The sequence below is a fragment of the Melopsittacus undulatus genome, chromosome 1 (genome assembly GCF_012275295.1).
Source record: "Melopsittacus undulatus isolate bMelUnd1 chromosome 1, bMelUnd1.mat.Z, whole genome shotgun sequence".
NCBI lineage: Eukaryota > Metazoa > Chordata > Aves > Psittaciformes > Psittaculidae > Melopsittacus > Melopsittacus undulatus.
Genome location: NC_047527.1, coordinates 132,594,097 through 132,609,249, shown reverse-complemented (window position 1 = coordinate 132,609,249; position 15,153 = coordinate 132,594,097). Strand labels below are relative to the sequence as shown.

The 15,153-nt window shown below is 40.0% G+C and overlaps 1 protein-coding gene across 1 annotated transcript in view; it reads left to right on the top strand.

Annotated features, from left to right (window-relative positions):
- Nucleotides 1-15,153, top strand: part of RBMS3 (RNA binding motif single stranded interacting protein 3) — a 707,098-nt gene that overhangs the window by 209,002 nt on the left and 482,943 nt on the right. Inside the window, exon 4 of the mRNA XM_034063359.1 lies at nt 3,250-3,423. Within this exon, the coding sequence (XP_033919250.1) occupies nt 3,250-3,423 (174 nt within the window). The remainder of the gene's footprint in view (nt 1-3,249; nt 3,424-15,153) is intronic.

Here is a 15,153-nt window from a genome sequence, read left to right as displayed (position 1 = left end):
CAAAATGGGAACAGAAAACAAGGCGGAAAAGCTCAAGATAAAGAGAGAAGGATCACTTAGCAATTAGTCACAGGCAAAAAAAGATGCAAGTTGCAGGAAATGAATTTATTGACAGTTAAAGTAAGTTTGGATAGTGAGAAGCAAGGGCAAATTATGACAATGCCTCCCCCTACCACCTTTTCCCAGGCTCAGCTTCATTTTGCCTTGAGCTCAATGTGTTGACTTTTGGGGTCCCTGATCTGATGCCTCAACTGTTCAGAGCAGAGGGCTCTCCTTTCAGAGACCTCCCATCTGCCCTGAGGGTGAGTGGGGTCTTGCTTACTACCTCTGCATCCCCACTGGCCTTCACAGGCAGGACATCCACTGCATTCTTGGTAGTCTGAATGGCTCACAGCCTCTCATGTGGCTCTCTGTGAAGTGGGAGCTGAGTGGAAGGAGTAGAAAGGAGGCAGAGGGGCTCATCTCTGTGCTGGGATTCAGCACTGGGGCTGAACCATGCCTCCAGCATGGTGGCAGAGACAGGAAGGTGTTTTGTGTAATACAGAAGCAAGACATACAACTCAGAGGGCAGAAGGCTATTCAGCATCTGAGGCAGGCTGTTTAAAACCAAGGCCTGTTCTTGTTCCTGTTCTCTAATAGAGGAGCAAACATTGGGCACATCTGCATAGTGCTAACAGCACATCCCTCCTTACTGTAGTGGAGTTCACTGCCACAGTGAAAAATAATCAGTTAACAATTATCACAGCTGACAATTCATCTTCACATCCTATCAGCCACAGATATTTTCCACTGGTCCATATGATGCAGACCCATCAGAAATAATAGGAAGGAGTGAAGCTATTGTTTGGATACAGAAGCTATTATACAGAATATTTGGCTGGGGATGAGCGTCTCAAGAGGAGTCAATAAGCAGGCATGCTGATGTTTATAAAGGGGAGAAATTTACATGGAGAAGTAGATTATGGCTAAACCCCTACTTGGTCTGTGCAAAACAAAATCTAGCCTTCATCTCTCATGTATAAGCAAGTCTCCCAGGGTCCAGAAAGAGAGATTTGCCTTTGAAGAGTGATCTGAAAGATAAGTAATACGTCAAAGGAAAGAAAATGCAGTTTCTGGTCCTTGGGGAAAGAGGGTAAAAGGGGAAGAGGAAAAAAAGAAAAAAAGAAAGAAAAAAAAAAACCCAAAACATTAAAACATGAATTTTTTATTTTTTTTCCTCTATCTGTAGCCATAGTCTCTTTCCTTTGATTTGCCATGATTTAAATTCATACAGAAAAAAGATTTGTTTCAAATAAGCTCCTTTAACTATAGGGGCAGATTTTTTTTTCCCCCTAAAGCCTTTTGTAAGAACAAAGTAACCACTTGTCACACACAGTGACTAATGAGAGTTCAGTGTGGGTTTTAGTGTTCATTCATACTCTTTGTGTTCAGCTAGTCATAAGTTAAATCTTTAGAAATTGCACCACAGGAATTCTTCTCTTAGGGGTGGGGGCGGGAGGCGAATCTGTTGAGATATTGAGAACTGGTGAGGGGAACTGCTCTTTTCAGGCTTCCTAATCGGTGGCACAGGAAATAAACACATGCAGGAAGTTGTTTGGCCTTTCCTTGAACTTAAGTTTATACAGCAGTCGATAACCGAGGAAAACTTTGTGTACTTCTGAAAATTAAACGAAATAACAAAGGCATATTCAGCATGGCCTGTAGTTTATATCAACCAGCTAAATACAATATTAAAAATTTGAAAGATCATACAGCGTATGTATTTTAAGGCTGGAATGTGTCCTTGAAATCTTTTTGTATGTCTTCTCTCTATCCCATCTTCCTTCCATTTCACTAATAGTCTCCCAGTGAAACTGAGCTGAAGCTTTGAAATCAAAGTCATGTTTACGAAGCTGTTTTCTCTGCTTCTGCATCAGGCTGTGCTCTTTCATCCTTTCCTTGACCTTCTCATTTATCTTGTAAGTACTTCGGGGTAAGGATGGTCTTGGATTGTGTGAAACGCATGTTCAGTGGTGGCCCATATTGATATTTGGTTAATGGTACATACATCATGTATAAAAGTTGTCTTTGAAATAAGGGTAAAAATAAATGAAATGTCATTCTTGAGTATAGCTTTTGAAATTGATAGCATCAATTTACTAACAGGGACATTTGTAAGCATTTCTAAGAAATATTATTTATGTTCATATTTCTCAAGCTTTCACTGTGTTACTGAGGTCACCGTCAATTTAATGCTTTAAAAAGAACAATTTCAGGTTTATAATAATTACAATTAATTGGTGTAAATTTGCATAGGATATTGAGGTCACCTTTGCCAACAAAAACAAAGTGAGCAAAACCCACATGCAGAACACAGTATGGAGAAAAAAGTACATTTGTGTATCTTTGAAGGCCAACCTAAATAGCTGCAAAAACCGCATTCACCTCTGACGCATCTTTTACTCTTTTAGAAAAAATATTTGGTTTTTTTTCCTGCCCTGATTAATTACCCCTATCAGTGCAAGCTCGTATTAGGAATATGTCTTATATAAGAAGGACTTGAAGCAGAAGAATGCAGTTTAAAATAAAGTAAAATGAGAGTAAGCCAGAAAGAATGAAAGTGAATTACACATCTGTAGTCTGGGTTACTTTCAGGTGAAGTTATTGAATTGACTTTTTTTTTTAAAGAGTTTTATCCTGCATTTTAAGTAATTAAAAGAAAGCATGACATTTCATAGTCTGTTTAGGATTTTACATGTGTGAAATGTAGGGGCATCTTTGTGATGGCCTGACCTACCCTAACCACTAGATGGGATTTCAAGACTTCAAGAAACATATCGAAACATTGGCCCCAAACTGCCATTTACTGTAAAATGGGCATAGCTGATCTGGAGTTCAATAAATGCCAATATTCAGTTCATTATAATAAATAAATACATATGGAAGTTTCAACTACTAATCTTGCAGGATTGTACCCTCTACAGGTTTTCAGAACATCCCTTTATCTCTGTCACCCTTTGCCTATTTGATTTACATCCGAGCCTGAAGTCTCTCATCTGCCTTTCTTCTGTGCAGTACAGTGATACCGGTTTCACTGATATCTTTGAAGGAATTAATTTTTTTTGCTTTTCCCTGTTTCTTACAGGAAATATTCAGGTTTGTTCCAGTCCATGTGGCAGTATATATATGCACAATGATGATATGTAGCTGCATTGTTTATATTTTATCCTAAAAGCTATTTTTACGTTGCATTTCTTTCTTTTTTGATAGTCCAGCTCCACAGTGAGAACGTACCAAAACAGTAAATCAAGAGTGACCATGAGCCCTGGCTTTAGCTCCCAGTGGAATAGCAGCCAACCTGCTTGGAATACATACACCTTTCCAAGAGCAAGCTTGCACTACCAGTCTCATGCTAGCTACACCTACTGTGCTGGACATCCTGCTGTAAGTAATTATAACCTTTTCTGAAGTTACCTGAATGAGCCGTATGATTCCCTGGGAGGTGGAGGTGAACAGGGGCTGACAGTTCAGCACACTTTGCCAGCACTTTCTGTGTCACATGGCAGTCAGGACAGCTCGTGTGTACTAACCCTAACTCTAGAAAATGTTGGAATGAGTCAAAGACAAAAGAAAATGTGAAAGATTCATGGCTCAGTAGAAAACCACATATTTTTGTATATTTAGCAAGCCTTCTCCTCACATGGAATTAGCGTAGTGTGCCTAGGTTTCAGTGTCAGGAATGTAGGCTGGAAGGTGGTATTAGTGATGGCTTCTTTTCTGTTTCTGGTGAGTCTGTTGGATGAATGAATTATTCTTTCTATTTCAGAGATTTTAAATTGTATGGATGAATTAGTGAAGGAGGACATCTCTTATCGTTAGATTTGTTGATGTTCACTCCTTTATCATTACTATAATCAGTAGTGAAGATGCAATCTTGTTGCTAAGCAAAGATTACTGGTCTTATGTAATTTGCATGAACTGGTGGCCAAAAAGAAAGGGACGGTGGCTCACTGTTTTTGTGTTTTAATTTGACAGCCAACTGATGGCTGATGGTGGTTTTTGCCATACTGGTGTAGCAGACTGCTTACAGCAGAGCCCTTTCATTCTTTAAGTTTCTGATTTTGAAAGACTGAGGGAGTTAACTGGGGAAAATCTCACTCTACACTTTGTTGTTTTAATATTTAGATTTGAACTTAGCTTCGGATATTGTTAGAATGTCTTAAAGGATGTACTATTTTAACATGGTGTCATGTGTACGTAATGAAGTCTTGCCATCCTATAGTGAATTACAGTAGGAAAATAGGGGAAAGTGCAGCTTTTACTACAGAGGGGAAATTGTGCTTTGCAATCTTATTGCAAAATCTTTGTGATTTGATTTAGATCTGCTGTCTTACCTGCCAACAGACTTTTGGCCAGTAGTTTGGGTTAGGAATTGTCTCAAGCATTAACATGGTAATTGAAATAAAGGAAGGGAATAAATTTGTAAAATCTTATCTCTTTTCTGAGGTGGTGAGATTTCAGAAGGTATTAAACATCTCTATGGATTCTGCTGTTTGCTCAATTCCATTACAGTGTCACTGAAAATGATAAAAGCTGTTGTGAAGGAAAAAAAGGGTATTTGGCATCTGAAGTGCACAGATATTCTCCTTGTTTAGAATGGTGGCTCAAAGAGTCCATGTACAGCTCAATTTAGCTTAAACTATGGGTGTTCAAATCATTAATTGCTCCTTAACTTTGGTAATTTAGAATAAACACTGCTCTGTCTGTGAGTCAAGCTTTGACTCTACTAAGCAAAACAGCACACAAGAAGAATAGCAGACTTCCTGTAAGATGTTTTAAAAATGGGGACATCTTTCTGCCCATATGAATTAAAATGTCAGTCAAGGCACAGGAGTCTTTTTTAGGCTAATTCCACAGTTCCCCTTTCCTTTGTTAAGACTAAAGTTGATGCTACCTCAACTAGAATTGCTTTATCTGTACAATATTTGTTTTCCTTGAGCACCTTAGCATGTAGTCATTGGAAATTACACTTCAGTCTGGAAGTTGATTTAGCTGAATGCTGGAAAGTAGAGATTTAAGAATAGCTGGAGCTGCATTAACCTTTGTGCAGATTGTTTGATTAGTCCTGTCCTCAAGTGTCCTTGTGTTCAACTGATTAGGAAACTTGGTAGATTTCTTAGCTCCTGTTTGTCTGAGAAGCTCTGCTGCAGAGCTACTCAGCAGGTGACTGGACTGATTTCCTGTACTGGTGGTAAGAAGCTGTAACAGGTTAGCTACCATTCCAGTGCCTATCACTGTGATTACACACATCTTCTATACCTTCACTACTTCTGCACGCTCTGAGCATAAGGCCATAAGCATTTGCAGTCCAGCAAACTCAGCTCCTCCCTCCTCAGCATCAGATGAAGGTCAAGTTTCGAAGAGAAAACAGTGTCTTAATATTTGCTTGAATATCTGTTGCAGTGTCTATGATAAAGTTAGATTTAGTCAGGTTCCTGTTTCTTACTTAGGTTTGTTTAATCTGGGCTCAAACCAACACTTCTGTGGCAAATGACAACAATAAAAGCTGGGTACAGAGGAGCTCCTTTGTTCATGAATCTTCCCAGTGTAACATGCTCAACTGGATATGTACTATATACTTCAGAGGGTTTCATTTGCCCTCATCTGACACAGGTTCACCAGAACAAGCTGTAGGTTTTATTGCTGTATGAAGCTGTTCTGCAAAACCGCCCACATGGAATATGTCTAAAGATCATTGTAGTTTCTTGATGCTTTGGAGGCTAACAAACTTACTAGTGCTTAGCAAGTTCAAGGCAGACAAATGTCAGGGAGTTGGGTCTACCCTTGGAGTACTTAAAGATATTAGTCCCTGGAGACAGAGCCAAGAGAAAAGCTTTGGATTTCTCTACTGTGTGGAGAAAAGCTGAAGGAGACAAAAAAGATTAATGTTAATTGGGTCAAATGTAACTCAAAGAAAAAAAATTCCTCTGGTTCATCTTTTTTTTTTTTCTTAATGAAAGAAAAAAATACCATATGAAGTGCAGCGCTAATAGACCCTTGTGACTCTGGCTGAGAAATATGTCTAAGGCAAAGGTGGTGGGGGGATTATTTTACTTTATCTGAGAGGGCACTGCATCTCTCTTTCACAGTGCCACAATCATTGATTAAAAGCACTCTTTCCACCCTAGGAAAGAAAAGGACAGGGCATTTGTTTAAACAAAGTAATTTGTTTTCTTCGAAAAAAGGAAAAAAGGGAAAAAAAGATTGCGTATCTTCCCAGTCAACAGTTCAATGTAGTTTTTGAACAAACAAGAAGATGCTAACTTCTAGCTACACTGGGAGGCAGGATACCCTGTAGGATCTGTATATATTGACATGAGTGATAATGTGGGTAGCCTTTACAAAGTATATGACAACTTGGTTTTGATATTAGGGGATAGAAATTTCCCTGGCATTCACATGCAGGGCCTTGCAGCCAGAAAAGTACAGCATGTAGTGCTCAGAATAGGAAGAAACACCTAGCTGTCTAACATGCTTTTCTCTTGAACTTTCTTCACACAAGGAAGATAAAAAGCAATGTAAAGAAATAGTCAAAATAGTTTGGATTATCCCCACTGGGCAAGATTTAACAGTCCTTTGAGCACTTTCACATCTGTGCAGGTTTCCTACCCATGCTCAAAATGCTCATACCCAGTCTCAAAGACTCGCTTAATTTCCCTTTTCCACATTTTGCTGGAAGGATGATAGAATTTCAGCAGATCTTAGGAAATCTTGTCCAATGAATTATGTCTAACAAATGACTACCTAGATTGTGCTCTAATTTTAAAGAAGTACACGTGTGAAGTAGGCAAACAGACCTCATCTGCTTTTGACTATTTCAGTTGAAATTGTAAGGGACTTGTAAGTCAGTCCTTACTTATGGGGGAATCTGGCAATGTGATACTCTTTGATGAAGCACATAGTATTGTTGCAGACTGAGTTACCCTGCAGGATTTGTAATCTTTGTTGTAGGCCCATGGGATGATGAATTTAGTTGCATGTATTAATCTTTTCATGCGCATACATCTCTGTAGCATGTAGGGATGTCTTTGCATTCCTTATGTAGATATGCAACTCAGCATATGTAAGACTTTCCACTAGTATCTATTCTGCACTCTAATGGGATTTGGTCATGCTCCACTAGATCAGTGACAGCCTTCAAAGCATGATTGGTTAAATCTGTAAAGTTATTATTTGGAGCTCTACAGATAATGTTTACAAGCTGTTACATCTGAGATGTCATATGTGGATCAGACAACCCATTTGCTTAGCAGTACTTCTGTCCCCATTCCAACAGTCCCAGACTTTTTTCTGCTAACTTCTGTAAATGCTTCATTGCTTCTGAAATTACACAGTGAGAATGTGCAAAGCAGAATTCAGAAGACACAGAGCTCTATGAGACACTAGTGGCCTTCTTTCACTCACTTCTCTGAGCCCTATTGGGATCTGAGATCTTTAATCTTAAGAATCTTAAGACCCAGTAGAAGGAGCTATAGCTCCTTTTACAGTTTCCTGCTGACAGTCGTTGGACAGAAGAGCAGAAAAGGAACACGGCTGTTACTGTGGGCAACACTAATGGAAGGTCTTACTGTCAGCATGGCTATGCAGAGGCCACCAGAAAAATTTCCAGGGGCAGGTAGGTAACCCTCATTGCTGATGACAGAACTGCAGGATTGCAATATTGTGCTGCTGTAAGGCTTTATGTAAACTGACTGGTTTGATCATTACCACACAAATTGGGTTAACATCTGTACTGAGCTCTCGATGATTGACTTTTTCGACAACTTATTTTGTATACATTTATAAAATTAGACAACTTGTCACTTTCATGTGATTAGATACAATGTTTAAGGGCCACCTAGGAATGTGAGATGCATTAATAATTTATATGCTTACATTTATATCATGGCTAAATTATTAGACGTGCTTGTGAGGTGGGCTGATGCCAGCCTCATGAAGTTTAACCATGACAAGTGCAAGGTCCTACACCTGGGTTGGAGCAATCCCAGGCACAGCTACAGGTTGGGCAAAAAGGAAATTCAGTGCAGCCCTGTGGAGAAGGACTTGGGGGTGTTGGTCAATGAGAAAATGAACATGAGCCGGCTTCAGTGTGCGCTTACAGCCCAGAAAGCCAACCGTATCCTGGGCTGCATCAAAAGGAGCGTGACCAGCAGGTCAAAGGAGGTGATCCTGCCCCTCTGCTCTGCTCTTGTAAGACCTCACTTGGAGTATTGTGTGCAGTTCTGGTGTCCTCAACATAAAAAGGACATGGAACTGTTGAAACAAGTCCAGAGGAGGGCCACGAGGATGATCAGGGGACTGGAGCACCTCCCATATGAAGACAGGCTGAGAAAGTTGGGGCTGTTCAGCCTGGAGAAGAGAAGGCTGCGTGGAGACCTCATAGCAGCCTTCCAGTATCTGAGGGAGGCCTATAAGGATGCTGGAGATGGACTCTTCATTAGGGACTGTAGTGATAGGACAAGGGGTAACTGGTTAAAACTTAAACAGGGGCAGTTTAGATTGGATATAAGGAGGAAGTTCTTTACTGTGGGGGTGTTGAGGCACTGGAATGGGTTGGCCAGGGAGGTTGTGAATGCTCCATCCCTGGCAGCGTTCAAGGCCAGGTTGGATGAAGCCTTGGGTGATATGGTTTAGTGTGAGGTGCCCCTGCCCATGGTTGAACTGGTTGATCTTAAGGTCCTTTCCAACCCTAACTATTCTATGACTCTATATTTATTTATATATGCAGATAAAGTTTTTTTTTGCTAAACTCCTTTCAGAATAACACAGGAAGGTTCTTAGTACAAGCCTGGTCTTGGGTTTCAATCTCTAGTCTTCTGATGTGATCCTATCATCTGACCTAGTTAGGGAACACATTCTGGTAAGTGCAGTATCCTACTCAAAGTCAGTTCTATAGCATAGAAATAAGGCTGACAGAAGCAATATACTGATACATGCCAAATTCTTAAGATAGACCATAAATTATGTGACCATACAATATAATGCAAAGATAATGTTTACAAAGCAACTTTCCATAAATCCAGAGAGTGTTCAATATGTACAGTGTGGGTGTTCTATTCAAAATAGACCTTTATTTCTCTAGAAATAAAAGCAGAACAGATCAGCACTCTGGTTTATTATTTTTTTATACCAAGATCTTTCCAGTTAGTAATTCTGCTCCACCTCTTTTTCAAGAATGAGGCAGTGCTATGAGTTAAATGCTTACTTAGTATAATACTGTCTTCTATCATTGCTAATTTCCAAGATACCTATTTAAACAGAAACTGTCACTTTCTGATCTGGCTTGAGCCTCCTGCCTGATTCATTCTGTAATGTCACGAACAGTGGATTGTAGATTCATGGAATAGAGCTGGTCTGATTAGAGATGGATAAAATTCCTTCTACACATGCACGTCCTTATAATCAACAATGATGGGATAGGAAATAAGCAGTACAGTAGGCATGAACTAGAAATGTCTCTCAAAGAACCTCTTAATTTCACTTGAATTTCTGAAATCACTTTTCTCTGTCTTTAGCAATAACCCTTTCTTACCTTCAAGGGCCTTTCATGTGAGATTGATTCCTACCATTCTGCCACCAGTATTTCTTTGGTGCTACTAGCGATTGCCATTGTAATAGTCACAGGTTAAAAAAAATTGGAAATGAATCTAAAGAATTGTACACTATTGAAGGACCACTGAGCAAAATACTACATGACATTGTGGCCAGAGTCTTACAGTATATAAGATGTAAGGGATTTACTTTGATCCTTTAAAGATGGTGATCACTCTACAGAGCATTGTCATAGCCCCAGCTTCAGAAGCCCATTAGTTAATCTTGGGAAAGCTCAAGTGTGGGCTGGAAAGAGGCGGGAAAGAGAGCTCCTAACCAGTAGAAGATAAAAAAGGTTTATCACCAAAAGCTATTTTTTGTAATTGCTGGTATATTCTTTATGGAATCCTGCAAGAAAAAGTGACAGAGCAAAGGAAAGAGGCAGTCATTAAAGTGAGAATGAAAAGGATGACATCTCCGTTGCTGGGTGTCAGTTGTGGTATAAGACAAAAGCTGTGCTGGGTAGGAGGACAGTAAATGAAGAGTTGTGGAGAAAGGAATATTTTTAATTGGCAAGATGTTGCAGCTATCAGGTGCAATGAGTAACTTAGTGATCAAGTGCAAATCCATATGCTAACTGCTGACATAAATTATTTATTCTGTTTATCTGTTACCTCCATCTACAGGAACAGAGCCTCAAACCCATGAACTTATTAGGGTGCAAACCTAAAACACATTTTCACTGTGGCTTAGCTTCTTTGGAGAAGAGAGGGTGGAAATTTCAAACCTCCAAACAAATATGTCTCTTAATTAACTTTTCTCACCATCTGTGCTTACTTATAGCTGAGGCAAGTGGTACCAGTGACTTGTGAGATTGCTTTCAGTGCTGCCTCTTTAGGCCAGCTTTTTCAAAGCAGCAATCACATGCAGTTAATTCCTATCAGATCAGCTTATCAGCTCAGTTCATTGTAGTGCTTTCATGATCATTCATGTGTGACAGCCCATTAAAACTTGGCCAGGCCTTAAAAAAAACAACACAAAAATCACCAAATCCATGAATGTGTTTTACATTCAGCCTTTGAGGTAGCCAGCATATTTGTTTTGTGTATTAAGCTTTGAAAATGAACTTCTGTGAAGAGCTGTAGGGAAGTCACCAGGACTTTAGCCAGTGGAATTTACCGTATTTTACCTCACAGTGTAGTTTTATATATATATATATATATATATATATATATATATATATATATATATATATATATATGTGATGCTGTGATAATTGTGTGCTTGGCTTCTGCAAAGGTACAGTGCTGTGGATGCAGACTACCAGACCTAGGAGGGCTAATGTGGAGTGTATGAAAGGCCACTGCCTATGGGTGGTTCAGGTTGACCCAACAAGGTTTTCCTTTCTGGAGGAATTTTGGTGGATGGCAATTACAGGTTGTAGTTGATTGCCCTGGTCAGAAACGGCAGGGCCTGTCAGAATGGAGAGCACTGATAATACAAAGTGTTTCAACTGATTTGCAACAGATGTTTTTCAAAACGTTCTGGGAAATGGAAAAGTTCCACCTAAATTTGAGGTTGGAGATGTTTGGTTTCAGAGTTCTGATCTTTATGTGTGAATATTGTTTTAATGGTATTTTTTCTTGTGTACACTCCACATTTACATGACACATATATTATGTCCTGTTACTGTTTCTCAACAGATGAATTAAAGAAATTTGTGAATTGCTGTTTGTTATCGTCGTTCATATTTTTGTCTCTAGATTGTATTTTAAGAGAAAATCATTGAATTTTCCACAAAAACCACAAGACAATATATTTTTTTAATGAACTATTAATATTAACAAGACTGGAAAAAATCCGCTGTATGTAACTCTTGTGCACTCATTTTCAATTAGAAAGATTTCTTTGTGGAAAACATAAGTGAAATCTTTGAAATGATCAAAAAATACATATAGATCTATAGCCACAGTGTTGGTGAAATACGTACTGCTGAAAAGATTCTCACCACCTTCTAGTGCTGAGAAGGTCAACTGTTTTGGAGATGGGAACTTTTTTGTTTACAGTCAGACTCTATAGGAATTTTCTTGCTGATCCTATGTTTTTATTCTCCCGTATATACATGCAGAAAGAAGCTGTCTTTGAATACACTTGAGCAATACAAACATACAAAGTAGATGCTGCCTTTTTTTTCTTTTTCATTTTGAAAGAAAGGTAGAAAATTCGCTAAATTTAGACTATAAAAATAGACTTGGAGGAGGCAATAAATACAGATCTCAGTAAAAGCCTATAATTTACAGGTATATATCTCTACATGTATTTGTGTCTGAGTTCATATATGTGTGTGTTTATGTGCTTCTAATGTTTATTTTGGTTTTGGTTTAATTTAGCAAACAGGAGTTCTGTGGTTCTAACTTAGCTTCACCATCTTATTTTCAGTGAGCTAGTCAGATTGTCTTTAGGATTTGTTAGTAAAGGTGATGAATTCTTCCAGGCTCCAGAGAAAATCCTGGTATTAGGGCTTGAGAGTAGAAGCTACAAACTGCCAACCTGTCACATGTGTTGGAGATACCTGACACTTTTTGAAAGATTGATTATTTCAAAAGGCCAGCAACTGTGTTGCTTTCATTTTAAATAATTAACACACTCAGGAGACTTCCTTCTTGTATTGCATCCCCCAAGGGTGAAGAGGTTTGGACTAGTCTGAACAAATACTGCTTCAAACAGTTTTGCTGATGGAGTCTTTCTCTTTTCTCTTCACTTTAATTGAGGGTATTGATTTAATATAAACCCACCCAACTTAGTGAATTCATAGGGGATGAAAATATTCCTTTTGCCCTTAGATCTACCTCCTTGCCTTGAAACTTTGTTTACACTAGTCTTGCAAATGGGATGATATTCAACAGCACTGTCAACAGTGACTTCTGTTTATGAGGGGAGATGGAAGAAATGCATGTCTGTGGTAAATACTGATTTGTCAAAATTGAAATATCCTTTTGATGAAATTTCAGGGGTTTTACCCTTAACAGATTTCAAATGTTGCTTTACTGGAAGCCCAAATGCCAACCAAAGATAATTTGTCCCTTGCTGTTTTCTGGCATACATTCCACAAATGATTCAGACACTGTTGAGAGCACATGATCTAAAAAGATCAAAATACTAGAGTTCCTTCCATGGCCATGCTTAATCTCCTAAACCATCCAAATTTTGATCTGTGTCACCTTTGTTGAAATGTTTGCTGTTTTTTTATTAGCTGTGTTTCCTTTCAAAGAAATACCTTGGGAGAGAATGTGATCTGTGTGTCTGTCTTGGGCCAGTTTTCCAGTCATTCCTCTGCTTCTGGCAAGTTTCAAGATGAAGGTTACTGTGGGAGGATTTACTCTGTGTTGGGGAGACTGGAAGCATTGTGTGGAAGGTGTTTCCCTAGGACGCATGAAGGAACTAGCTGAAGATTTTGAGGAAGAAAACAGATATCTACTGAAACCAGGCTTTATTTTTTTTTTCTGCTACTCAGGGAACAATTCATCACAGTGCTCTGTTGACTTTTTATCTGCCCGGATAAGGACTCTATTGACCTCAGAACTGTACTAGCATACTCTAGAAGAAGGTCCTTGTTCCAAAGCATGTAACTAGGTGGGACAGAAAGGAGGAGGGGAAGCAGGAATGCTGAGAGAAGGGATCCTAACCAAGGTCATGTAGCTTTTGAAAGAAAAGAACGGCACTAAGCTTTGGTTTTAATTCCAAGTCAGTGCCTTATCTGTCAAAACCAGGCCAATTTTCTGGTATTTTTCCAAATATATAACTAGGTAGTGTTTAATTCTGCTCTAAAACCTGTAACTGTAAGATGACAGAGGTGTTTCCTGAAGGCCAAAACTTGTAGCTGAAAGCAGGTAAGGTTACTTACGTTCTTTGCTTTTAACCAGTGTCTCTTTTCTGTGTAGTATCAGGTTCTTATTAAAGATCTTAACGACAAACATTTGTGCTTTGGGAAAAAGAGTCATGCTTCCTGCAAGGGCACCTCCCCCCAAGGCATCACTCGTTATTTGTTTCCTTATGTTTTATTTGGGGGCTGTCAATATTTTAGTATAGTTTTTCATGGTCTTCCTCTTCGTAGATGCAAGATGGACTGCCTGGATTTTGTCAACTGACTACCTTTAGGTTCCACAAGGAGCAGAATATTTTCTATTTGATCCATTCGTGTGCAAATACGTACGTTCCCTGGCTATACAGGCAGCTTCCATGCAAGAGGAATAGTTTGAAAGGGTCTGGAAATATCACAAAGATCTTTGTGGATATTTCTACCTTTTTGTGCTTTTTTTCTCATCTTTTAAAGTACTAGACCTTTAGGCCTGGTCAGGTGCTAGGAATCTCCTGGCACAAAAGGCAAAAACTCTGTTGAGGCTCTGTCCTTCTGCCCTGTAACCTTTCCTTGAGCATCTGCCAGCTTCCTTCTGATAAAACCAGAGCAGCTGCAGATCAGTCTGCAGTCTGTAAGAGCAAAATTCAGCCTTTATGTTCAGCATGGTCACAAACATTTTATGGTTGGATTTAATGATATTAAAGTTATTTTCCAACCTAAACAATTCTACAGTTCTATGAAATAGTGTGAAGGTTGTCAGGAGAGCTAGGCTGTGGTCTGTTCCAGCATATTTACTTCTGCTCTATGTTAGATCCTACTACTGTGTCCCTGTGTGGTCTTGGAAAAGCCATGCGGTTTTATTTGTCCCCCCATCTTAGTTTATTTCTTCATTTGTATCATGTAAACGAAACAGTTTATCCACAAATACTTACATGTGTAGCTGATTTTTTGTACTGACAGTGATTTATTTTAAAAATAGGCTCTTTTAAGCTTCTCAGAAGTACCTCAGCTTCTGCTTCGTTATCAGAGTAGGCGGCCATCAGCGGACATTGTTAGTCACTTGCTGAGGGGGGTAGCTTGAGAAAGAACGTCTGTGGCACCGGAGCGGAGCCGGGGGAGATCAGCGTCCAGAAACCTCACCACAGAGTGACAAGAGCCACTGAGGAGGGAGCCCCAAGTCCTCGACAGGACTTGCAAAGAGCTCAGCTACCGCGAGGAGCTGACTCACCGAGGGCAGAGACAGGAGGAGGGGCACCAACTGTGGGTGGTTAAAAATCTACCCAGGGAGCGCGGCGAACAGAGGGGGCAAACAGAGCGGGTCGAGGCAGTTCGCGTGGGCAGGCAAGCGGGATGGTGAGCGCTCGCCATATGACCAGGGTCCGGTCTGGGAGCTCTGCCCCGGCCGCCCCAGTAGCGGTCAGCGTAGGCACCCAGACAGAGCCGGTAAGTGGGGAGGTTGCGGTGCAGAGCTTGGAGTGTAGAGAGTGCCTGCACTGGTCTGGTGAGGGAAAGGTGCAGAATGGGCAGAGCTGTTCTCGCTGCTCCCTGATGGAGGCCCTCCTCCAGCAGGTGGCTGAGCTACGGGATGCTGTCAGTAAGCTGCAAGATGTCAGGGAAGCTGAAAGGAAGCAGGACTGCTTGCTCCAGGACCAAACAGCACAGGGGCCTCAAGATTCCCCTCTAACTCATGGAGGAGAGAAGGAGGCTGTTGATCAGGGAAGCTG